Raw genomic sequence first — 27231 nt, forward strand, 5'->3', positions numbered from 1 at the left:
GCATTTAATTAATTAATCGTGTCAGTGAGAGGAAATTTGGGAAAGTTTGGTAAAAAGGAAACCAAAAAAAAAAAAAGTCTGAATTTAATACTTTCAAATATTTTAATAAAATAACCATTGAAATCTGGTGCTCAATATCCAATCAATGCTCTGATATTTTTCTTCATCTTCAAAAACATACTGTATTCCCCAAAGTTGTGTCTCAAAAAGCCACAAACTTTATGACTCCTGAAGCGTCCAGTTTAATTCTTAGTGGGAGAATTTCACCATTTAAAAAGAAAAAAAAAAAAAAAAAAAAGGAATTTTATTGTTTTCCTTACAGCAGTTAGCAATAGTTATAGCAATATAGCAAGCCCAAAATAAATACAAATTTTAAATAATTTCAACAATGTGTGTCATTCAACCGAGCAACAGTAGCATCTCACGTTTTAAAGGACAAAATCCAACACAAGGGGCGTGGCTTCCTGTCCGTACATTTCCCCTAAACACGGTAGCTCTTTTTTTTCCCCCTCAATGCCAAATTCGAGAATTCCTGCACCGATTGCAGAGAGAAAACATCTAGAGGACGCCATCGTAGTGTAGTCGGACTGGGCCCAGCGGAAGCATTTAGACAGTGTAGAACATGCGAGGAAAACATGAGGAAAATACGACAAGCCAAATACATAAACGGTCAAAAATCATAACTACAAATGAAAGACTCCCACCTAAACAATGCTACTATAGGTGGGCTATTTAGAAAAACTTGAATTTTTCATTTACAAAGGGGAAGAAAAAAAAAAGGAAAAAAAAGTATGTTTCAAAAAGGGTTGTGTGACATTTGTACGTCACGTTTAATTTCCCTGACGGATCTGAAAGCTCGAGGCAACTGAGGCAGTGGCGCCCTCCGTTAACCCGCTGTGTAGGAGTTCAATCGGAGGTCCTCTTCAGCCCTTCACACCAACCGTACTGACCACTGGCGTAAAATGTACAAGCACTCACAAACCGACATCCACACAACCCAAGTCACCCACTTCACCCGTCCTGACTTGGAGGCTATGTGGGTTGTAGCTATTAAGACGGAAGTAGATCCAAAAATCTCACACACACTCGCACAAAACAAGCTCTCCCCTACATCCACTGTTAACCCAGTGCATTCGTTTGTCATCAATCCTTCTCCATGACTTCATTTCCCTTTGTGGCTGCGCTGCTCCCATGTGCTTTTGGCAGTTGTACGGAGGCCTGGCAGGGCCACATAGTCATTCTGGAAACGGGAATTTGGCGTCCTCTGTCGTTTCCTCTCCCCCTGCGTGGTGAAGAAGGCATCCTGGAAACGCATGCTTGAGGCCGTTGACTAGAAAACAAAACGGGAGGAAAGCGCTGGTGAGTCATGAGAAAAGTTTCCGCTCGCTAGTCGTGCCATCAGAGTATCAAACTCACGTTTCCGAGCACGTCTGACACTTACGAGTCGACGCTTCACTTTCTTGGGGAGGTCTTCGTCTAACGTATAGACGTCTTCCCTTTTCGCCAGCACCTGAGAGCCGTCTTCGAACTCCACCTGAGACAGTGAAACATTTCAAACAAACCTTTGAAATCAAAGATTTTCAAAAGTTCAACTTTCCAGATGTTTTATATAAAGCGGAGGCTGAAACTGTGTCAGGCTGAAAACACACCTTGACAATGGAAAATTCTTGTTCAGCCTTTAAAAAAAATATATATATCTGACCCGTGTTCAGCTGAGTGTGTGCGTCACAGACGCATTTATGCATCACTAATTGACGCCCAGCTCGACTAAATAAAGCTGTAAGTGGAAGCCCCGAGACTCTGAGCTCGGTGAATAATTCAGCAAGATTGAATAATGCAGATTGTCACCTCCTCTTCATCTTCATCCTCTTCCTCTCACTCTCAGCATTGATTTTCTCTACAAGTTTTCTATAACTGTGTCTGAACAGCTTTCCCTCCTACGTATCTGTATTTTTACCCTCCCATCATATTGCGTCTCTTTAGTCGCTCCGGCTTTAAGCCTCCTCCCAAATGTCCTCGTTTTGCGTCTCTCCAGACCCTGACAACGCCAGGACTCGCACAAAGCTGTGATGTTAAGGGAGTTCAACAAGTCCACTGCAGTGCTACTCTGACCTACAACTGTTCCAGCAGGAACAAGATAAACTCATCACTACTGGGTCATTTGTCTGTGTGTTCCACCCCGCAGGAAACCTGCCCACATCCGTGCATACCTGGTACATGTAGGAGACGCTAGATCCCAGGTATTTAGCACCATAGAACAGCCCATCGGGCCATTTTACTTGGACTGTCTCCCCAACTTCAGGAGGACCCAGGTTCACGCAGTCCCTGCTCTGAAACACAAGAGGGAAAAGTTGGATTTGTGTGTTAGATTTGTTTAAATTTTAACATGCTTCAGGCACAAGACTGCGCAAGGAGAAAAAAAAAGCCATTTTTTAACCAAACAAGGTGAAGCAACCTTCATGTTTTTGTTAAAAGTCGAGTTGCACCTTTAATTTTACACTGATTTTTGCAGTAAATCATCAGTTTTTTGGCTGTACAGGCCTTTTTCTGCTGCTCATGAATGTGATGTGGAATTATATATTTAATGTTTAGTATTACTGAAAATATTATCAGTGTGAAAAGCCTTCATCTGGAAGCCTCCGCTTAAATATCCTTCCCCTTGGTGAGGTGAGCTGGTAGCATCTTGCTAGCACTGCTTGGTTACAGCTTCCATGCTGGAGTTTAAAAGAATCTTTTTTTAATTTGATGCATGGAGGGAAAAACAATCTCATAAGAACTTTACAGCTTATAATCATTTGCATCTGTTTATGTTTTATTTGACGTGACAGAAACTGAATTTTCATGATGAGAAGCTTATGAAAGTGAGCGCTTAGAGCCGAGCTGTTTCATTAAAACCTGTAAAATAACTGGAAGCTCTTGTTAAAAACGATCATATGAAGGCTACGTGCAACAGCCTCGAAGTCTGATGGTGGTTTGTAACAGAACAGATAAATGCAGAGGTGCTCCTGTATCTGATCCTTGTGCCATTAAAGGAAGATCATAAAAAATAAATTGACTTCAGAATATTATATGGTGAACTATGAACATGGATGAGTCATATTTCATTATCGTGGCCTGAACTTGAAGCTACCACTTAAGAGGTGTGAATTAGCAATATTTTTAAGTCAGGACTGGGTTAAACTAAAACTAACTCCTATCCAACCAGAGTGGGTTTTAGCGTGCCAAACACTGTGGCCACCTGGGGAGTCATTTAGCAGGTTAAAGCCACTTTTACAGCAGATGGGTCAGATTTCCAGGGGACTGCTTTGCATTGGCAGTAGGTCTGAGAGGCTCTTTTCTGTTCTGACATGTTTAGGTAGGATATTGGAATGCCTAGTTAATGTGAAGATTTTCTGGTTATTGTTCTGTTGTCGTGTCTTTACTAGTTAAAGGGAAAAAATCCAAAATGCAAATTTAAATACAATAGCTATGCAGTACATTGTGTCACTTGTAAACAATCAGAAAGTTAGTTATCAGGTTTCCTCATGGCTCAAATAATTCAGATTTCTTAAACATACATGTGCATCTCGCGCCTGTAAAAAATAAATAAATAAATAAATAAATAAATATAAAAAAAGGGGGCTGATATTACAAGAAATTTTTTTTTTTTCTGCTCCTTTTCGAACATGGTGTTCTGTTTGTTTTTTGTTTTACCTTTTTATGACCATGTGAGAAATAAAAATAAATAAATAAATATGAAAAATCCAGAAAGAAATATAGAGATGGAGAAATGTAGAATGAAGTGACAAAGCCATCCAGTTCCGCCGTGAGTCGCTACCATCTTCTCTACTTTTCCATATGTACCGTATATCGTTCATATCCACAGTGTAGGAAACTTAAAGCAGGAATAAGCTACTATCATCACAAAATATAAAAAAGTTAGCTTAAAAATTATTCATGATATTAAAAGTGAGCAAAATATGATGCAAATCCTTCTAAAATCTAAAAATAAATTCATAAAATTTAGTTGTTTAATCAGATTTTAAAGCAAAAAAAAAAAAACCAAAAAAAAAAAAACATGTTGGTCAACATGTTACCATGGCAACTCAACAGATCTTTGACATTGTGTTTCTGCCTAAAAGATCTTTTCGGAAAGCAGCTTTTATTTCATGACAGAAAAAGGACCATTTTAGGATGAAAGGAAATTTTCTTCTAAATCCCGTCTGGGGATTAATAAAGTATCTTTCATTTCATTCCTGGCATTTCATGACTTCATACAACCGCGCGATGATCCCTTGAGCTTGGGTCTAAATAAAACAGAACCTCACCACGATATCCTCCGGGTAGGTGTCATTAGAGAACGAGCCGTCATCAAACATGACCTCGTAGAACGTCTGGGAGGAGATCTGGGTGACTTTGGAGCTGTAGTAGCGCAAGTTCTTGTGTTTGGAGATCACCGTCTGGCCCAGTGCGATGGACGTTTGGCACGCCCGCTGCTTCTGGTGCAGACAGGAAGGAGAACAGCGCCATCAGTCAGTTTCCCATTCACAGCCTGTCAAACAGTTCAGTTCATTTTCACCTGCCTACAGTTTGAGATCTCTCTGGATCTGGAGTATTTCATTTGGGATCTCATCAAACTAATGTTGTTTTCATTTGCAAGGAAATGATTCATTTAGACAAAAACTAATCCCATTAAATGTCATATTTCATTTAGATGGTTAATTATGGCTTTATTTTTTTATATTTATGTTTATATGTAGATTAGCTCCAACAGATTACTGTTGTCAAGATGCCTAAAACAAGTTACAATAAACAATATACCTTAAAATTTACTGTTACTTATGTTATTTTAAACTGCGTCAACACTAATAAAAATCCTTACATCTGCTAACAGCTGTGTGAAATGCCATCCCTGACATTATTAACACTCATGACCATCCTGCTGTAATGAAATCAGCGCTGTTTTTAAAGCTATTTTCGCTTCAGGTGGGAATTTTTTTCCTCTTTTTTTTCCCTCCCTAACCTTTGATGTTGATGTTACATCTGTAGCAGCAGAAGTAATCAATAATCCTTTGCAGTGAATAAAGGAGCAATGTTAGACCAATTCATAGCCTGTTCAGCCAGTTTGCACAGGATGTACAGTTATTTTTCTTCTAAACAGCTGAAATGTTTTCTCTTTGTTGCAGCTGCTGAAAGTCAATTAAGAAGTGCTTTTGTAAATCAACAAGTGATGCTGCTTTTCCACTGGAAAAAAAAACTGATCTCGTTGAGACATGCTGATTAGATTCTGCCAGATCAGTACATGTTTACAATGGAGTCAACCAGCCTTATCTGCTCCCTGTAAGATGAATAAAAAGCCCACATGGTGACCTCTCCGCTGCAGTAAACTCCTGTCCTATAACTTACAGCCGAAGAACTCCGTGACTGGTGTCTATGGCAGGTGACTGACACGACATACGGCCAATCATCCGGCTCCATGATTACACCAGCAGCATGGGCACAGGTCACATGAAAGGAGGTGGGACACCGGCCACATGAGCACTGGATACAAGCGCCTGCCTGCCGCTTTCCTGCGCAGCGGTTACGACAATAGATGCACTTCTGTAAACACATACAGACGAGACCAAGTCGTCAGTCGCAGAACTGGACCGCTAAGGACCTGAATTCAAGGTGCAATTCAAGGAGTCATTAAATGCTCAGAGCTTAATATCATTTCAACATATTAAAAAAAAAAAAAGATCATTTTTAAACACTACAAAATGCAGAGCATCTCAAAGGTAAACACAGACTGTAGCAAAAAAAGCTGCTGTAGAGTCCAATGTGGTTCAATGTTGATGTCCTTGTAGACATCAACATTTCTAGGCTTATATCTGATTTTTTTCCCCATAATTTCAAAATTCAAATGTCCTTGGTGCGTTGGAAAGGAGATGCTTTTGTTGCCACCATCGTCAGGGTTTCTGTTCCTTCTCTTTGCTCAACACTCGCCTGCTTTCAGTAGTCGCCATATTTTCCACTTAACTTCCCTTCCTCTCATGTTTATGTGACTTCTTCCATCTTAAAAAAGTAATTTATTCATTCATCTAATTCCCTGGACATCCATACTGAAGCCCTCATACATACTAATGTGTATGAGCTCCCCTGAGGAAGAGCTAAAATGCTAAACACATCTAACAAACTTGCCTTTACATTATAATGTACATGGGTGTGTATGATGTGTCTAAATAGCATGTGGGAATATAAAGATGTTAAAAAGCAAACTATGCTGGGCTTTAGGAAGTTTTACAGGAAATGCTGATAATTCCAGTGAGAAGCCTTTGAAACGATGAGTCCTCTGTTCGTTTCTTCCAAGAATCAATAACTGATCTAATTAGTTAACCCCAACTGCGTTAATTAAATTTAGCCTCTATCTCTGGCGGTGCTGGTTTCATTTTCAATATCATCAGATTAGCTGACTTAATTCAGATCTTTTCTTTGGTTTAGCAAACCATGAAGCCAAGTAAATGTTTAACATAATCATTTAAAACTGGGGATAAAAATGACAGATTTTACCCCCCCCCCCCCCCCCCGACATTAATAAAACTACTACTCTACTCCTTCCTTCCTGCTCCACTTTGTCAGCTGAGGGACTTCCAGTCAGCTCCTGTCTTGATGACTAACCTGGCCTACATTTCATACAGCCTTTTCCCATATCGCCTCCATTATGGACAGGAAGCTGCTGACGAACCGCCCCGACTGTCTTGTCCACCTTCGGAGACCGACATGACGAGACTGCAGCTGGCACATAAAACATCCCCCCCCCCATATGTGTGTGTGCAAAATGTGTCTAAATGAGTGTTTCATCTACAAATTTAGGTGGAAAAAACTGATGCATAGGAGAAGATAAAGTAGAGTAAATATGTCAGAATAGTTTAAAGTTTTAAAGTGTGAGCGAGTCCAACCAGTATTCCTCGTGCTTGTGCCTTCTGCTGAGTGTATCTGGGTGGCTGTGTTGAGCCATGCGTAAAGAACATTCCCACAGTAAATTATGAATGCGTGTGGGTGCTGGACTGTGTGCGCGTGTTGTGTGATGGTGAATTATAAATGTTCTGGGCTGATGCAGGGGCAATGGGTCCAATGAAAACTTCTAAACACACAGCCCTTAAAGGTAAAATACGTGTAATAAAGCAAAGATAATGTAAAGTTAAACCGCCTGATGAAAACAAAGTCTGTTTTAGGTCTGTGTGTTGAATGCCAGAGAGGGATTGTTGCTTATTTCTGTCTTTATTTTGCAGAGATGTTTTAAAAGCCGACCGTCTGTTTTCTCGTCCAATGAAAAGGGCCTTTAAAAAGCTTGTTAATTACAGACAAGTTAAATAGTACAAAAGGAAAAGGCTGTTAAAGAGTCTGCTTTTAACACCAGACGGAGCGTAATCTGGACAGAAAGTCAACTTGCACTGTGGCATACTTCGCTCCTAACCACACAGGCAGGAAAACATTGTTTCCTTACATTTTCCCCACCAAGCAGGATCCATGTCTGGACCTTTTATGGGCTACGAAGCTGTTTCCAGTCAGGACAACATTCATTCTGTTCACGCTTTTGGCCCACGGATATGAAAAGTGACTTTGTGGTTTGCGCTTTCAAATCCAAATGAGCCTAATTTCAGTGTGGTGTGAGAAATATCAACCCACATCTCTGTAAATACCCCGTAGGTCACTTTGTCCACAAACTATGTCTCCCATTTAGTCAGTGGATCAACATCGTTAGCGCTGCTGGTGTTCCCTAAAAGGTTGTGTAAAATCCATCTTTCTGGAATAAAACCTGACAGAATTGTCTTGGACTAAAACATTTTAATTACTCGAAATATATTCAGAATTCCAGTCGGTGAGCCTTGAAACCATTAAACAAAGCTGGGATTTGACAAATAGATGTTATTACACCTCTGTTACCCAACCTGTACTCCTTGAACACCTGACTTTCTGCTGAGCTACCACAGCGCCTGCAGCACACAGCTAACTATAGTGGCAACATGTCAGGTCTGCTGAGACACACTCCAGCTCTCTCATTAAGCAAAAACACACAATAAATGCACAAATGCATGCACTTACACACAAGTGAGCAGACTTAAACCTACACATGTCCAAAGGAAGAAAACACACACACACACACACCCGAGAGAAAAGAAAGCCCTACACCCCACCAGTGGTTAATTATCTAGCTTTGATTGCGGGCATGTTCATCTCACACTGTTAATTAGGACTGTGAACACTTCATTAATTAGACCAAGCCAGTCCTCAAGGACTATGTGAGAGTGCATGTGTGTGTGTGTGTGTGTGTGTCACCTCTCACCAGTTTATATCGTTGCATTGGGATCCTGCTGGTGTCGATGGGACTCCTCTTGGCTTCATCCCTGAACCTCGCCTCTGGCAGCGCTACCGCACACATCACATGGGCCCATCTGCACACACACACACACACACACGCGCGCGCGCACACACACACACACACAAATAAAAATTAATGCATTATGGTGATTAAGACACACAAACAATTCATTGTGTGGAACTGTGGAGATTAGGGATGAGTATGCAGAGATAATCACTGAACAAAAGCACATCTCACTTGTCATTTTGGGTTTTCTTCAGAGCTCCACCTCTGAGGTTACACAGACAACATTCCTGAGAACACACACACGGGGAGAAATGAGTTCGCAAATCAAATGGTGCCATGCTGGTGGCAAGCTGTGTGTGTGTTATAAACCTGGATTAATGTATAAATCTTGCAACTTTAGATTAAATCTTAAATCAGAATTTAAGTTTGGAGTTCATGAATATTTGTGAAGATCAAATTGAGGAAAAGAAAGAATAACATAATATTTTAGGTGTGCATGAGTGTCTAATCAGTAATTAACCACCTATTAAGACACCAGTGGTAAAAAAAAAAATAAAGGTTCAATCAAACAAAGACACTTACTGCTGCAAAGCTTCCTTCCGTACAGCGATCACATGACCACTGCTCACTGATGTTATCTGCTGCAACACCGTAGCAACCTAAAGCAGGGAGGACGAAAAATCAATCATTTACTCAAATCCTGCTCGGCTGTTAAGCAGAAAGCAGGCTGCGTTTCATCAATGAATCTACAGACTTGACAGGAAACGTGAGGTTGCAAAGCAGGGAACAAAACGCCACATCGACATTGTTTCCACACTTTTTTTTTCTTTGACTGCGACTGAAGTGGTATTGCTCCATGTAGACAGGCACACTGGTGCAGACTAAGGGGAAATTGAGAACTTGGTGGTCTGCGCGTGTGTGGGGGAACGTTTGTGTGGTCAAGACAGAAAAAGCAAAACAAAGCAGGAGGAAGAGTTACTGTGCATGTATCGATCGATGTTTTATAACACTCCTCTGTGTTTATCTGAGACAAAACGGAGCTTTTTACTTCACATGCTTCTATATATTGTTCATTTGTCTAGTTTTGATCCATTTCCTTAGTGTGGCAGGAAACAAAAAAAAAAAAAACACATGCTGGAGGCCTCAAATAGAAAAACATTCAGAATTTAATTGTGTAAAACGAATGGGATTCTTTTACAAGATGGTTTAAATTCATCCTCTGGAGAGCTTTAGATGTGTAAGCGAAAGAAATTTTATGTTTCTAAAACGAGACTAAGTCTGTGTATGTGTGGACGCGTCTCTGTTCTTTTCCTCGACCATCCATCACAAAACCCAAACTAAAATCTGAGCCCACCTTCGTTTCCTTTCCACAGATCAAATATCACTGCAGAGAGAAAAGCGACATCTACTTGTACTTGCTCTCCAGTCTCAAAACCAAACTTGTGGCTTTTTCATCAGTGTCAAATGACATACGCTTCATCTCTTCCTCCCACACGCTCACACAGACCAAGTAAATCCAAATGCACTGCAGCTGTTGTGCGCACACCACACAGTTCGTACGCAACACCCCAAAAAAAAAAAAAAGTGTGGCAGGATCAACGCTGATATCTGTGATTCAGACTGACTTTTTTTTTTTTTTTTTTTTAAATAAGCAACGTCTTTTTTTAAAGTTGTGGATGCGGGACGTTGAGTAAAGGAGCAAGATCTAGGGCTGTTTGTGCGACTGTGTCACAGAGGGATTGTACCCAACACACAGCATCTGTGTCTACAGCGGAAAAGACAGGGACGTGTGTGTTAGAGCTTGTTTCTGGCTCCAGGCTTTTGAAGAGGAACTATCCATGGTGAAGACAGAGGATTCACCCTCATTCAGCTGACGCGGAAATAAAATACTTCTCACCACAGAGAGAGAGAGAGAGAGAAAGAGAGGAGAGGGAAAAAGAAACAGAAAGGAGGGTGGAACATAAAGAGTGAGTCAGGATTTAAACCCGCTGACCCTCCGACGATGCCATCAGAGAGACGAGCACAACATGTCGAAACAAACAATGCTGCTTCGTCTAGTGGGTGGTAAATAAACCCAGTGAAGTTAAGCAACTATAAACACTAGTCTGCACCACACGCATACATACTTGCGTGCACTTGCAGGCAACAGCCTTGGCAGGAGAGAAGAGGGGAGGTGCCATCTTCTTGCAGCAGGGGGTTAGTAGGAGTTGGGGGGCAGTTCTGCTCCCGGAAAGAGAAGCAGATCTCGGGGACCAAAGGTTTGGTCCTCTTCAAGCCCCTGCAGGGAAGTGAAGGGCCCTTCGTCGGAGAGGATGATTCAGAGGCAACCTTCGCTGTGGTACATTTAATGTCCTCAGCTTTGTCTTCAGCCTGTAGGAGGAAGAGACTCGGTTATTTTCATGTTTCTCTCGGGACCGAAGCAGAGTGGATTTCTGACAGAGAAGCCAGATGACTAAATGTTTGCGCTCCCTATTTATAACAAAAGTCATCTTCCTGAAAGTTGGAGTTATTTAGCTGCTGTTTGCTTCTTTCTTCCTGTCATTTCAAGCCAGTTTTACAGAGGAAACATCCAGCATGCGGCTTTACTTTGTTCCATCATCATGCAGGAGTTATGCAGGTGCCAACATGGAACTCAGTCATGGATTGTGAATTCTGAGTATGTAAACAAACTGATTGGAGAAAAACAACTGATATGATATAAAATAAAATCCTGATGAGATTTACAGTGTGTGCTGCTACTTATGGATTACACTGAAAACAGCCTTTTGGACACAAGCATAAGCCAACATCCCGAAATTACCTGATAATAGGGCATAAAGAGTGTGCACACAGCACAGTATGGCTGCATGGTGGCTGCGTGAGCGTTGTACTCCCTCTCTGCTGTGAAGCAGCTCTTTCTGCTTTGCCAAAGTTGAACAAGGGGCTTCGCCCATGCCTCCATTTCCTGCTCCTCCTCATCTGCTAAGCTAGCTTCAGGGGGCTCTGGGTGAAGACAAAAACCAAGATTAACAATCACTTTATTAATCATTATGCAACAAAAAATGGTATACAAAAGCTCATAGACAAAGTCTTGTTATCTACTGTTTGTTTTAATTCTTATGACTTGATTTTAATCCTTTTGACCTGATTTTATCTTGTAAAGCACTTTGTGTTGCCTGTGGCATGAAAAGTAGTCAAGAAATAAAGTTTGATTCGATTTGATTTGATCATGTAAACACAGTAAATTCTTAATATTTTACTAACTGATCCATTTTTTGATGACAGAAATAATTAAAAAGCAGAAAAAAACATTAAACATCACATTCATAATTGACTTTTCCACCATTTGTCCTCTCTCACACACTTCTTGTGCCAAGTCAGATCTAATCCATCCACAGCAGTAACAACTTCCTCCACTCCATTTTCACTAAACAAGCGCTTGTCTGTTTACAAAACTGCCCAAACCAATTACGCTCCCTCATCATCATAAAACATGTTTCTCTCAGCCATAGTCATTTCATTGTCATTTGTTACTCAGGGATAAACAACTACAGTGGCTACAGAGTTATTCATCATTTCTCACAACCATGGATATGATAAATGTGACCATCTGTGTGTGTGTGTGTGTGTGTGTGTGTGTGTGTGTGTGTGTGTGTGTGTGTGTGTGTGTGTGTGTAGTTGCTAAGGAGGGCCCTCCTTCCAACATCATTAAACCATGAAAACAAACACATTATCAATCACACAATCATTGCTCTGTGGTAGCCCTGAGAATAAAATCAGCTTGGTTTATGCGTGCATTGACGTCAGAAGGATCATTTGAAAAGGGGGGGTGTATAATTTGAAAAATGAGGATGGGGGAGCGAAGACCGCAGAGACGAAGCATCCACTGTGGGACAGCGCTGATATTTACCTGACAAAATCTCAGCTCGGTTGTTGGGTTTGTTGTTACAGCAACAAGTTTAAGAAAGAAAACTAAACTGCTTCAGTCTCATTTTAAATGTATGATTATAAATAAAAAAAATGATGTTTTTTTAGCCTGTAAAGTCAAATAATCCAGCAGAACATTGTGGCAGCTGCTTCCTTGTTCATTGTGATTTGTCAATTTCTAGCAAAAGTCATGAAGTTTTTAGTGAAATCAACACAACTTTGGGCCTTTACCCACCGGGACCGATGCAAATAGATGTCATAAAGTTGTGAATAATTTGGTGGTGACTTGTGAATTTGGTGCCAAATTGTGAATAATTGATGAAAACTCTGCAAGGTGGATTTCACATCAAACCACAACAACAGTGTCCTGATGCTGCAAAAGAAAAGACAAAAAGAGACGCAGGTTCATTCCGTTCTAGATAAGAGAGGATAACTTGGTGAGTTTTTGTTTAATCCAGGATCTGAAGGTGGTCTGGGACGTCCGTGGGACAGTTGGAGGATCTGCTTTAGCAGCTAGCTGCTTGCTTTGAGAAGCAGAGAAGAAATTATAAAGATGCTCGACCTTGATGATACAGAGTTTGGATGAAACAGCGGCGACAATGTGACTCCTGCACAGCTCGCAACCGGTGATCTATCAACCAACATACCTTCTCTGATTGGTTGATTATATATCTATTGGATGTGAATATTCAGGAAAAATTAACCTCAGTTTGAAAAAATAAAACTCACAAAATCACTCGACAGAATTTCTGCACCGATGTGAACGTTCACGTTGTTTTGACTTCAATAAAAAAAAAACCTACCATGCAAATTATTCGAACGAACGGTGTGTAGAGACCTTTAGCCTGGTTCACCATATGTGAATGTTTAGGTATCTAAAACGTCTGTTGCAGTAACTCTCAATAAACTGTAAGTGTGTGTGAATGTGCCCACCCTCGTCGCTGGCAGTCTGCTGTTTGACAGCAGTGGGCACGGCTCTGGCGGTAGGTTTCCTTAGTGGGTGACGCCAGCTCTTAGTGGTCCTTTTTGCTGACAGAGCAGGGTACTGACAAAGACAGGAAGGAGTTATCAGTGAACTGAGAATACATGTTTAAATGAAGGTTAACAAATCTCTGACTATAACTGAGCGTGGGGGGGAAAAAAAAAAAAAAAAAAAACACTCACAGCACAAACCTCCCCAGGTTCCAGGCCGGATTCATCACGTTCATAATTACTGGTGTCATTTTCATCGTCCTCGTCTTCCTCCTCGGACGTGTCGCTGCTGCTATCTCCTTTAGCACTACTTTGCCGATCTGCATCTTCACCATCGGATCCCCCGACCTCCGTATCAGACATCCCATCCTGTTCTCCCCTTCCTGTCCTGACAGAAGACGCTGCCATTTCTGAAGCTGTCTCTCTTTGTCTCCCAGCTTCCCTACCGAGTGACAAGGATTCATCCCCATCTAGGTCGTCTCTCTGTAGAGCATAATCGTCACAAAGTCCAAGAGGCTCAATAGCACCAACTGAAAGTAGAGAGGTGGGCTCCAGTTGGGCCCAAGTGAGAGGCGCCCCTTCATTTTCCTGGTTTTCTGACTGGTGGAGGTCTTGTGCTGCGTCTTCCAGGTCTGTGACCTCTTTGCACTGTGGCTCGGTCCACATGGCGTAAGACAGAGGATCATGGGAGAAGTCAGACGGGAGCTCTGACTGCAGACTCTGGATGAGGACTGCAGGACCCTGGGAATTGAAGTTTTTCCAGATGCTACTGGAGAAGGTTTTGGGCTCCATGTAATCATTACAATGGGAGGAGGAGTATGTAGAGTGGTGATTAAGTTGTAATGCTGAGTGGTTGCCATTTTGATTGCATATTGGAGTGATGGGGCCTGAGAGGGAGTCTCTTTGAGCTGGGTCTTTGGAGTTCTTTGTATTTGTTTCTGGTAAGCTGGCTTGTGGCTCTCTTTGAGGAGCAGTTCTATGAACCGGCTGACCAGGAGTCAAATTTTCCAGCTTTGTGTGATCCTTTTCTGGAGCAGCTGCAGGTATTATTAGCATTTCATGGTCACCACCAGATGGGATTTTGTGCAAACCACTGGCAGCTAAATGAGGCGTGCTTCCTTCTAAAGCAGACATTGCTGCCTCTTCACAATTAATTGGTGAATCTAAATGCCAGCGGTTGGCATGTTCTGCTGCACAAGGTTCTGCTGAGGGTTTTAAATCAGTCATTTTCTCTTCTTTGGCTCCTTGTAAAGATGGAGAGCCAGTTGGCGTCTCCCTCTGTAGCACAGGTGCACTCTGGTGGCTGCATGATGTCGACTTTGGGAAATCAGTCAGTCCATCATCAGCAGGGGTGAGAGATGGCATCTCTTGGGTTAACACAGGCGGTAAAGGGCAAATTCCAACCTTATCAGCTGGTTCTGGCGTTAGCTGTGGCATATCCACTGCATTCCTCTGTAGAAGAGGCGGGAAAAGACTTTCTTCCACGCTGCCTTTCCCTCCTTTGCAACTGCGTTGCGAGGCAGAGAAAGATCCACCTGGTGTGCAGCTATCGCCCTCTGCTGGCTCACTCTTGAAGTCAGAAAGTGCATCTGTAGTGGAGTGTGGATTACCAAATGTGTCTATTTTCTCTGTTTTAACAGTGTCGTTAGTGTTTTTCTTCATACCTGTGTCCATGTGTGAAGTTAGGCTTACAGTTGGGGAAACAGACAGTTGAGCTTTCGAGTCAGAAGGACACAAGTCCATCGCAATCTCAGAGGAGTTGAGTTCAGTGGCCTCCAGAGGAGGAATCCTGGTAGAGTCTCCACAATCTGGGAGGTCTTGGGGTAAAGAGGAGTGACACACTGACTCATTGACTCTAAGATGCATCTGATTAGCCTCAAGACTTAGTCTGAGTCCTTCAGGAGTCCTGCCTGTAACCCCTGACCCTGAGAGGTACTGAGGATCGATAACAGTTTCTTTCTTCACTGGTGAAGCAGGTGAGGTGGAGTGGGAGTCACTGGACATGTCCTTATTAGAAAGCCGCAAACATTTACTCTCAACACGGTTTACCTTGACCACACACATCTGTCTGCAAGGACCTGCGAGGGACAGGACAAACAACACCAATCAACAATAAGACCCTTTTTTTGTGTAGTAACTTGAGTTGTAAGTGGATATTCAGACTGTCCTGTTCACACATGCACACATTCTCACCACTATTAGTCAGTCTTACTAGCAAGCTGAACAAAGTTTGGATTCTGGTTGTGCTTGGACTCAGCTTCCTTCTTCTTCTCCTTCTCTTCCTTGCAAGTTGTCCCTGCTGCAGACTTTCGCACCTTGGGAGCAGACGGACCACCCTGGCCTTTCCTCTTGCTGCTGTTCAACGCCGAGCTGCTGCCGTCCAGGCCAACTGGCTCCTCTGTGGTCCGCAGGCGCTTGGAGCGCATTCGAGAGTGGCTGCTGCTGTATGAGGGGAGAGATCAAAGATGATGGAGGCTTGTAGCCTACATTTATACTGACAAGTCATAAAAGGGAAAGCAGATTTTTTGTTGGCATGTTTGGGGATTTTTTTGCTGTTTAATACTTCTTGCCAAATACATTAAATGCCAGTTATGATGATGTGATCTGTATCCAGATTTTTTTTTCCCCCTTCATGCACAGTTTAGCAAATTAAAACCTCACTGCCAGCTGCAACACACCACTTGCCATCACAAATGTAGTATTGAAATCAGAATAAACACTCTCTCAGTATGAGCATAGTACCCTTTGTTAGTAGACTTGGTCTTATGGCGTCTCTGTAACCAGCTCTGCAGCTCTGGCGTTGAACTGGGAGTGGCGTGTGTGTGGTCTATAGGTGTTGAATCTTTGCCCAGCATCCAGTTAGCGTACCGGTCAGGCTGAAATCGCTTCACAAAAGGCTCCATGGATATCTTTACCATGTCCCTGCTACATGTGCACTAGAAGGACGGAGACAGAGGACAAGGTAAACATAAACAAGGCTCTGACTGTGTTTAAACACACAATGTTTTCAGTAGTCATTGATGCTTTAAAAGTCAAGTCAGAATTCATTTAGATTTATTTGTCAGCCTTTCCAAAGTACACTGGTGCAAAGCTTTACAAAAAAATCTCCAAAGACTGACTGACCGTAGGTGGGATGTTACCTGCGTGGCCACTTTGCCGTAGTCTATCCAGCGCACGGTGGCAAAGTTAGTGGACTCTGCACAGTTGAAGCCGTGGTTGAATCCAGCATGGTAACCGTAGGGAAAGGTGATCATGAACTCTCCAGCTTCCTGAGTAATCTGACAAGTGCAACAGAGGTTAGCTTGTCAAAGCTGAGGAGTGACAGGAGATGGAAAAAGTTCTTTACATTGCTAAAGAAAAATAAGCTGGTACCAAGCTAAAAAAAAAGAATGATGTTAATAACACAGTGCCACTGAGGATTGCTACTACATAACATAGGTATCTTTTATTTCAGCTCCAGGAAATTATGTTTTCATAAAGTTAGTAGATAAAGGAAATATAAATGGCAGAAGAAAGTGAAGCAAATATTTTCTCTAAGATGGAGAGTCTACCTTATCAAAAGGAATGCCATACTTCTTCAGTACAGAAGGGGAGATTAGAGTCATCTTATGACGAAGGAAAGCTTCACATCCTTTAAAGCTGTTGGGAAAAAAACCTGACAGAGAGAGAAACACACAAACATGCTTGAGATTGCTGAAAGGACACGAATAAATTTGTCTTTTAATGAAAAACTACACATCTGATGATTAATCATGCGCTCAGTTCTCCATTTCATACAACAACATTTTATTATCATCCAGGATCTGTTATAAATGACTTTTCACAGTTTCCCCCTTTTGTTTAACATAATATCTGAAACAACGGCTGGAAGCTCATTATTTGGAGGTCTACAAATCATTTTGGCCTCGCGATGTAATGCAAACGAAGATTACATGGTGTAATCATTAATCAACTTCACGACCCATGCTGCTACAATTACAGCTGCATTAAATGTCCAGAGACTCCACCTTCAACCCCCCTCACCCGACTTCTCATTTGGTAAAAATTCCAACATTAATTGCCAATTTCATGTTAAGAACCAGCAGTCTCGGAGGGGGCTTTCCTGTGGGTAGCTCGATACAAGCTGAAAGGCTAAATTAGCTCAAACAATGTCATAATAACCATTAAATGTGGCCTACACAACATGGAAAATTTCAAGTGGCAGAATGCTGGCAGGGAAATAAGATCTTCATCAATGGGAGGAGGCTGAATGGTGACCACAGCGGCAGATTGAACTTTTACAGGGCCATAAAAATAAAATCAAACTGACTTCCCCCGTGACTGCCAAGCTCTTTCATTAACACCATGCAATGCAAGTCATCAGCAGTCATCTATCACGGTGCATTTATGATGTCATATGGTCAATGAAGTGGTAGTTTCACACATGAACTGAAACAAGGGAGTAATGACTGCAAACATGCTGAAGTTGATAATCTAGCTTCAGTCTTGGACAAAACAGATGGAGTCACCACACCTGGATCTGATTAATGGATAAGAAATGTTGTCTGATGCAGTGGAGGATAATATTATGTGATCATATGTGAATCAAAACAAAGCGAAAAGCAACATGGCTGCAGCAAACGTGGCAAATCCAACTCTTTCAGGAATTCACTAATGTAAAAAATATCTTCATAAATCTGGTCTTTCGTTAAAGAAAGCGTCCACTATTTTAGCATCCACCAGTAGCTTTACTGCCACCTCCTCTGGTCCTTTACCTGGCATAAACTGGAAGGATGTTGGGAATTTGATTGTTTTCTACAATCTTTATACATTTTATTGGACCGCACCAAAAAAAAAAAGCTTTCATCAGCTCTTTGTCCAAACCAGATTTGTGATTCACTCATGGCTGCTTTTTTTTGTTTGTTTTTTTGTTTTTTAGCCACCTGTAAACTGGTTTTCTTCTGTTTATGTTAGAAACGTTTATATTAAAAAGTCTTTTGTTGTTTCTTTGTTTGCTTTTTGCTGTATAAATCCAATTTGTTTTTCAGTAATTTTTTTGACAGTTTAGTCATAAAGATTAACTTCGGCTGCTAAAATTTTGTTTTTGTTTTTTTGTGGTTGTTTTGGAGGGTTTTTTTTTTTGTTTTTTTTTACATACAAGCATCCTGCTTTGAGTTTTGCCTTTTAAAACGTTCAGAATTTGTTTAAAAGTCTAGTTGGTTAAAAACCTTCATCTGATCACACTAAAAGTTACTTTTCACCACAAAAAGGAGTGTTATATATGTATTGTTTCAGCTGATGGCTGCCTTTCTGGAGGCATGTTTCCTGCTAGTCAACCATGTCCAACAGCCGTTCTTTTGTTTGCTTTCTTTTCTTTTCTGTCAGGTTATTCTGTATGTTTTTTTTCCTCTACTTGATGTGGAAAACAATTTAAATAATTCTCTTAGTTTAAGCCTATGTTTTACTAAACTAGATTATTCTGCTGTCAAATGAGTTTTTTTCTCACATATCTTTAATAATCAGCCACCTGGGCAAACATTTTAAAAGAGTAGTGAGTCCATTTTGTTTCTTTTTGTTGCAATTTTGCTTGTAAATCATTGTTTTGGTCGAAATCAGACATGATAATACATTCATCCAAAAGAAGCTCAATATAAACTGAAAAATAAAAGCATATTAATTATCACGATGTTACCTGTAGCCAGACGCTCTAGCCTCTTCCCATGCTCAGGGGGGATGGCATACCTGTTAGAATAGAAGACATGAAGCACAATGAGTTGTTTTGGACTGTGTGTGAAATTCGCGATATGTATTTTAATAATATTGTTGGTACAAGAAACTATTTCAATCCTGCCTTCAAGTGGAGGCGACATGAATGCCTGAGGCAGAAACACACCAACATTTTCCAGCAATAAACTGTTAATATAATATTTTTTACACCATAAAAAGGCAACTTTTCTTATGCTCTAATTTACTTTTACAAGCATTTTATTTAGGGATGCACCAAGCTCGATATCAGTATCGGCTCGAAACCATATGTGTGTACTCGCACTTGGTATCAATAAAAGTGTTCCGATACCACACTAGTCAAGCTAGTGCAGATATGTTTGATGACATGCTTTGGATGTGTTTATAAAAGAAATAAATGTTAAATGTTAAAATACAACATTTTTTGTAACACTAAAAGCAAGATCTGTGTTTCAAAATTGCACATGTATTGTTGTATTTAGATCAAATGTGTTAAATCAAAATAAAACTTGTTGAAATTGTTAGATCTGTAATGTTATCATATTTGTATTGGTGAAGTAACTTCAGAAAGGATGGGTCATTTATTACAACCTAATGAAATCTTACACAGTTATAACAGCAATAATAACCACAGTCACAATAATGTTCACATAAACAGATTTGGTGTCAGCAAATATCAGTAGATATTCACATTATTCACATTATATTCACATTTCAGATATTGGTATCGATTGGAACTCCCAAAAAGTGGATTTTTAAAGCTACACTGTTAAATGTATCATAATCTGAAATATTTCTAAAGCGAAGCCTTTAAAAATGTGGCGCTGAGGATAAAATAACCACTGTTTTCTGCGAAGCTACAAGTTCGTGGCATACTCTTCTTTTTGTGCCATGTTGCTGATACAATCTGAATTTTAAACTATTCCTAAAGTTTTTTTTTGCAAGAAACGCAAAGAGCGTGACATAAAATCCCTCAAGGTTCCACTTGGCGTTTCATTTGACTAGCTCCATCCATCCTCAAGTCTGTGGCGTTTCTATCATCACATCACCTGTCAGCTTAACGCGGCACTGAGAGAAGCAGAAAGACAGGGACGCAACCTCAGGTGGAGGTGACGCAGGGAGGAGAGCGGTAGAGGAGTCAAGAAGGGGGGAATTGAGAAGAGGTGCATCTTTAAGCCGCTCCCCTCCTGAGATGAGATGTCAAAAAAAAAAAAGCACCAGGATGAAAGAGAGCACATCAGTGTGTGTGCAGCAGATGATAAGAGCATGAGTGTGTGTGGGTATTTGGCACACGAGGCTGCTTTATATGTGTGTGTGTGTGTGTGTGTCAGTGTCTGGCTGTGACAGTGATCCCTGCGGGGGTTGCAGGGTTCGCTGCTCTAATGAGCAGAACTACCTCCAGGGCAGGAGGAGGAAACGGAGCAAGCCACACTCACAAAGAAATAAAAAGCCAGCTCCGTTCTGATCCATCTGCAGTTTCCATCTCCTTGTTTACGCTCACTTTGACCCCTAACATCGTACCTACTGAGCCCTCATGAGTCATTAGAGCCTGTTAAGAGTTGGACAGCGCACATTTTGTGACCAACCTGATCATTACACCATGCACTGTGGTCAACAGACTGTTGCATAAGAATCACAGAGTTGTCTTATTTTCAGTGTGAAACAGTAAGGAAAAGTAGCAGACTGGCTTAATGCTACGTCTTTCCTTGCTTCAGATGAATCAAACCATATGTTTGCACCCTTGGAGAATAACACTGCTCCCTTACACACTCCCAAAATGGCCATGCACACTAATTCCTGCTGCTGCATTGTGTATTTTCTATTCCCACAAGTATTTAGAGTCTCCTAATTGACAGTTATTGCGGGGGATCTTTCTCTCGTTGTGCAAACAAATATTGAGGGAAGGAAACCCCCCTCCAGGTATGTCAAATGAAATAAACCACACTGTATGTAACAACTGAAATACTCCTTGATAAGAAAAAAGAATAGAAAATTTTTACTAAATCTTGCATTTGTGCATTTTTTGTGGGACATTTTAGCTTGATGTTCTGTTTCAGTAAGAACTGTTTGGTGTGTCAAATATCTAAGCTAACAGAGTGAACAGCTCTTCCAGAGGTGGCAAGGTGTTCAGCAAACTGATCCAACTAGGTTAATAAAGATTCACCCTCAAAACACTGAAAAAAATCAGACTCAAAGTTCAGATTACTAATGTGTACAACTCCACTCAGACTTAATTCTGACAAAAAAGGCAGAAATAAGAATAACTCCAGTTATCTTTGTGAAAAAGACAGCCGTGGAAGAAAAAGTAGTGCGTGGGATCTACTGTAATCACTCTGTCAAGCAGCTAATATCTGCAGGAATTTGTCTTATCACAAGCAGTGCAGATAAACAAGAGGAGAGGCTCAGCTTTTTTCCCCCCTCTGTGCTCAAAATGATCACTGACATGCTGTCTCTACTTAATTGAAACAAAGTCTATGCACAGCTCGGTGAGACTGGATTATTTTACACAGCGCGGTCAGAATGCTCGACTGTTTTGCTCATATAAACCCAACACTTGATTACGCTGACAACTATTTTGTGCAAACTGGTTTAAATTTTGTGTTATTGAGAGATTGACTAAATGCAACAACCTAGCCGTTGTGTACTGGTGGGCTAAATACGTCCTTATTACTCTGTATATATACTATTGGTGCTGCATAACCTTTTGAATCTTTGAAGCTTGTCTTTAAAATGACATGTTTGTTTAAAGGCTTGTTACTATAAAGTCTGTCACAGATGAGCTCTAATGAACAGTAAGTAGCTGGAAGGAATTTTAGTGTTTGTGGAAATAAGTTTTTATCCAAAGCAACAAGCCACACTGGAAACCAGAGCAAAGCAAGGGGAAAGTGAACCTACTAAACATGTCGTGCAACCCTGCATCCTGTGGTGCTTGCTCTGGCTTTGTATCTGTATAAATCCCCCCCCCCCCTTTAATGTTGATAACACTGCCCCACACTCACCAGGACTTGGGCTCTCCAAAATGAAGGTAGTTGATGCTGTACAGGTCCATATCTTCAGTGTGCCAGGAGAAAGTGGTCTTCCACATGCCAAAGTAAAGATATGGAGTGTTGACCCCCTGTATGGAAATGCCACAGTCCTCCTCGATGACATCCAGGATGGAGTTCAGATGGCCAATGTTCCACTCCTCCACATCCTGGGGATTGAAAACAGGGGTTAGACCTGGGCTACCTGCCAGTAGGAGGGGGTCAGCTATGGCATGCCCAAATCTGCTTCAGCAAGATGCTGTAAAATATCATGTTACTCATGTTGTTTGTAATGAGACAAGCAGTGTTGAGCTTTTCCTAATTCATCATGTCTTATAATGACATCAAAATGATGATGGTTGGAGCCAGCAGGCAGGGCAGATCAGGACGAGACGGTGGTCACTTTTTCTATGTAAGTGAAATATTAAACACTGTACTATACTGTTCAAAAGGTTGTGCTTTAACCCTTTCATGCATTAATCAATTTAAAAAAACAATGCAACATTTCTTTAAATACAGTATTTTACCTCTAGAGACATGTGCAGATACTTTTTTTGTTTATCAGTGATATTTATAATAATTTATTTTACTGTATTATATAAAATATTTATAAAATAATATATAATCATAATTATATTATGTGAGTCTTCCATAAAATATAGATGTATCATTTTCTTCTCCTATTTATCGCAAAGGCAAACTTGTGTAATTACATTATGTTAAAGTACATGATATATTTGTTTATTCTCCAGTGAGTGGAAACGTATTGGATGTCTAACTAACATCCATTTAAGCTGTTTATTTACAAAAAATACTATCCACATTCATGAATATGCAAGACAAAAGCTTGTAAATCGGTGTCCACTATATAGCCACTGTGCATGAAAGGGTTAAGACATAATGTGGTTCTGAATATAGGTTATTCAATATGGAAATATAGATTTCTCCAAGCTTCAGGAGACTCAGCCGTATGACCCATAAAGGACCTCTGAGGAGCCAAAGGGTGCATTTGTTGGAACAAACTTACTGTAATTTATCATTTTCAAGATCTTCAACAAGCTCCATTGTGGATGATCTCCACGGTAACACTGTTTGTTTTTGTTTGTCTTTTGTTTTAAACTATTTTCTGTGCTTGCAAAGCTTGTTTTGCTTCCAGTTCATCTGATTTCAGCAGGCTAAATACTACTTTTACATTTCCAATATGGATTTTTATTTTACTTTAACAACTTTAAGAACTCCTTGAGTCTAAGTGTTTTGCACCAATAGTTTTTTTTTTTTTTTATTTGATTATAAAAACTAAACCCAAATTAGAAAGACTGACAAAGGATGGAATGACAAGCCAACATATGGATATGGGGGGAAGAGAAACAAGAAGAAAGCAGAAGAGAAATGGTTAAAAAAAGTTAAATAATTCTACCTCATCGTAGAGGCTACCACTGACATCAGCACCATATATAGGAGAGACAAAAGTGAGATTCTTCCAGTATTTCCTCTCAAGGTCTTCGTAATTCAGGTAGCGAGGTGTACAGTACCTACAAGGAAAAAAAAAAAACATTTGATACAGTAAAATCAACGCCTGTAAACTTGTACAGTATAAACCTTTGTAAACAACACAAAAATATTTCAATGCTACTGTTATTATCTCTATTACTCCCTGACTCCTTGCCCAATAGAATAGCACTGAATCACTTATAAAGAACATATTTCCTTGGTAAAACCAGGAAATGACGTTTGTAAAAGCTGCAATCTATCACACACACACACACACACTCACATGTCACTGTTAGCCAATCGCCTGAACTCCTGCACACTGAGAGGCTTCTTCTGGATGTTGTACTGAGTAAATAGCCCTGACTGGCCGGCCACCATCTGCTGAATGGGAGCATCGATCATCAAATCGTCAATATCGTCGTAGGTACGACGGGGCTTCCAGCCTTTCGGGGGAATGACCTGAAGGACGAATGGAAAAACAAACATGAACATGGCTGCTTCGTAGTGAAATATAACTTTAAAGAGAATTATAATTAAAGCAACACAATGCTGGACAAAAACTGACATTGTGAAATATACTGTAATATGAAAAAGTATAGAAATATTCAACAAATCACTTATATGACACTTTAAGTTATGCTACAATCCTGCCATCTCGTTGACAATGAACCTGCACTAATCTCACCTAAGTGACTCTTACAGGTATAGTTTTTGTCTGTATTTGAGATTTACTCTTATCATTATATTTAATTACTCGCTTTTATTATGCTAGGTTTCATTCTATCATGTTTAGTTTCTGTCTCCCCATCAACGTCTGCAGGTGGACAGATGGACAAATTACCATACTGAATTCATTTTCCTCTTGCACTGCAGGACCTGCTATGTGACCACTGCACACATGTACATTGCGATGCTCAAACTATATATTATGCAGCTCTAATTATAATCATCAAATCTGAATTGTAATCAGCATAAAATTAAGACTGTTTGTTACTACATCCATAAATGCAACCTGTTAGTGTATAAAGCAATAATATAGTCATTCATGAGCTCTGCACAGTAACGCCACCGAGTTCTATAGACACAAACTCATCTCAGATAGTCAGAAAAACGTAAGAAAGGACATAAAAATATATAAAGTCAGGTATGAAGACAATATGGATGTGGAGTTCAGTTCTACTTGTTAATGATAAGAAAGGCGTCTGGACCATTATCCATGGTCCATTCAAGCCATACAATCACACATCTGTGATAATATGGAAGAAAAGAGTGAGCTCGACTGATCCACTCACAGGCCAGATCTGTTTACTAATGAAAATGTATGAAAAATTTCTTTCCAAACTTCTTCTTAATCGTGTTGTTGCATCAGCCTTTACATTTATAAAACTTTAATTACAATGGAGACAGTCAATAAAGATGTTAAAAATTATTCATTTTGCGCTTCTGTATTTTAATAGCAATTCAATGAGTTTATAAATTACAACCATTGTGCAAATGGGGCATGCAGATGAATCCAACATTATAAACATGCATTTAGCCTTCAAAAATGTTCACAATGATGCATAACCAGCCTATCTAACTGAACTAGTTACCCACCTTAGCCAAACCTGCACGGTGTGCACCCTGAGACTCCATATACACCAGGTACTGGTTGAAGTCTTTGAACTCCTCCATGGTGGGCCGGAAAGTCATAATCTTGCAGGTGGGGTTTGCAGGGGTGTACACCCCTTCTCCCGCCATCCTGCAACCTCACTGGCAAAAACCTGGGGGAGATAAAAGAACAAACAAATAATATATATGTGTTTTACAATTGGAAAAAAACACATGGTTGCAAACTATTGGGAATTGGATGGATTAATGAAAAGAGAACATAACTGAATGATTTATTTTCATTCAGGCTCGTTATAATCCTTTTATTGAACAAACTCCTGGCTTGTCATCATCTTCAACTTGCTTATGTCTCCTAGAAACTGAAATGTTATTAACTGCTAATTCTTCATTTGATTTTTTTTTTTTTAACTTATTGCTGTGATATATCAACTGAGTAATAACAAACTTGAATTATATATACATATACAGTTGTGTTCATATTTATTAATACCCTTTCATTGAAGCAGGAAAAAAAACAGCTGCCTGTAAAATAAGCTGAAATTGACTAAAGTAATAACAAATAAAAAATTTTATCAAAATCATTACATTATTTTCTAATTATGATTCAATCGAAATATTTTTCCACTACAGTGAGGTGTTTTCTATTCCTCTCAGTCAGACTTCTGCACCTGTTAACAGGTATTTTGTCCCACTGTTCAACAGAAAAAAGCTCTAATTTGTCCAGGACCAATTTGTTTTTTGTTTTGTTTTTTCTTTCTTCAACCCAATTAAATGAAAAAACAGTGTCTTATATTACTAAATTATATTTTTGTAAATTTTTAGTTATTGTTCCTTTTTTAAGTCTCCAGTTATTTGAGTGACTGTTGTAAATTCAGCCTTTTCTTTAATGAAAGGGGATGAATACATATGAGCACAACTGTATATATTGAGAAAACATGAAGTGTGTCTTGCTCGTGTTAAAATGTGGGACAGTTAGTTTGTGAATTCGCCACTAGGTGGAAGTAAAGACTCGACTAAATGTAGTTTTGATCCTTTTGAACCTTGCTGATGCCAGTATCCCTTCTGGTTTTTGTCCCATCCACCCATCCCACTCCCAACTCTGACTTTACAGTGCCAAAAACCACAAAAGGATCCCATTTCCCAGCATGAAGCCAAATTTCAAGCCTATTAAATTATTCTCTTTGCGTCACTTCACTGCAGTGCGACTCGGTATTTTAACAAGCTTTGAAACAAGTTTGTAAATAAGAAACAGCGGAAAAAATAAAGAGCAGCTACAGTTTACAATCGCTTTGTCTATGTGTTCAGTAAGCTAACTGTTTAAACTGAACAACCCTTATATAGTATTTTTAAGCCATGATTTAAACTATAGAAATTTCACCCAAAGAAATCAAGGGAAAAAATGCATGCAGACTTGCTTTTGGAGTATTAGCACCCCATTAGCCTCTGTAGCTATATGCTAATCTTTGTTGTCTGCCAACGCAACTAGCCTACGTTCTGTTATGATGCCGAGTAATGGCTGAACAAACAGCGCCGCTTGCTAGTTCAGTTGCTAGTTAGTCCCAGCTAACTGGGATTTACACGACAGTCTCCCTAAAATGCTCCCAGACTTTAATTAGAAAGTAGCTCATGGTATATGCTTCAACAGCTGAAGTAGCCTGGACGGGGGGAAAAAAAGCTTAACTAGCTATTAAGCTAACTTGTTACTGTACGAGTGAGTGGGGTTTAAATGCCCCTCGCAAGGTGGCTACGCAGAGGCCCGTGGCTACATCCTTTTACAACTCTGCACAGTCTAAATGGTTTAGTCTGTAATGTCTGTGCTGAAACTATTTTAAAATATCTTACAGGTTTGTCTTTTAATAAATGAATAATGACAAGACACCCGGAGCGATACGACTGCTGGCACGATCGCGTGCCAACTTATGTGACAGGCAGCGCTAACTGTTAGCTGCTGTTAGCTTCGCAAAATCTGCACAGGAATCACGAAATTGCACTCCCATTCTCTCACACGCTGATACAAAACAACACTACCGTGCACGGTTATGTCCACTATATCACGTTTCGTGCACGTAATTTCACCTGGAGTTAGAAATTCGATGTCGTGCTGTTGTTTATGTCCTTCCTCGTTCGTCCAGCTGATTCACATGACAGCTGCTGCTG

General features: G+C 40.3%; 1 protein-coding gene across 6 annotated transcripts; it reads right to left on the reverse strand.

The window, feature by feature from the left end:
- Positions 1 to 132: 132 nt before the first annotated feature.
- Positions 133 to 27231, reverse strand: kdm4c (lysine (K)-specific demethylase 4C). 6 transcript variants are annotated; one of them, XM_079264545.1, is made up of 22 exons: positions 27151 to 27231; positions 25060 to 25226; positions 23747 to 23922; positions 23390 to 23504; positions 21949 to 22142; positions 18897 to 18946; positions 16777 to 16880; positions 16366 to 16503; positions 15968 to 16161; positions 15438 to 15664; positions 13418 to 15303; positions 13187 to 13298; positions 11148 to 11329; positions 10474 to 10717; positions 8930 to 9006; positions 8579 to 8634; positions 8306 to 8414; positions 5386 to 5580; positions 4308 to 4478; positions 2211 to 2330; positions 1442 to 1534; positions 133 to 1330 (listed from the first exon to the last, which is right to left on the reverse strand). In XM_079264545.1, exons 2-22 carry the CDS (start codon positions 25201 to 25203, stop codon positions 1163 to 1165), a joined length of 4755 nt encoding a protein of 1584 aa, XP_079120671.1. In that variant the 5' UTR covers positions 25204 to 25226; positions 27151 to 27231; the 3' UTR covers positions 133 to 1162. The 6 variants fall into 6 exon arrangements, with proteins under 6 accessions (XP_079120671.1, XP_079120673.1, XP_079120672.1 ...); XM_079264547.1 differs by having other exon boundaries at positions 13427 to 15303; positions 15438 to 15667; XM_079264546.1 differs by having other exon boundaries at positions 4308 to 4475; positions 15438 to 15667.

This window comes from Telmatherina bonti, assembly GCF_933228915.1.
Source record: "Telmatherina bonti genome assembly, chromosome: 3".
In the NCBI taxonomy this organism is placed as follows: domain Eukaryota; kingdom Metazoa; phylum Chordata; class Actinopteri; order Atheriniformes; family Telmatherinidae; genus Telmatherina; species Telmatherina bonti.

Coding starts and splice junctions, on each gene's coding strand:
- kdm4c (XM_079264544.1), bottom strand. CDS start 25,203: ATGGCGGGAGAAGGGGTGTACACCCCTGCAAACCCCACCTGCAAGATT. Junction 15,668..15,967: donor ACCAAGTCTACTAACAAAGG/GTACTATGCTCA, acceptor CCCCTCATACAG/CAGCAGCCACTCTCGAATGC. Junction 9,007..10,473: donor TTGCCTGCAAGTGCACGCAA/GTATGTATGCGT, acceptor TCCCTGCTTTAG/GTTGCTACGGTGTTGCAGCA.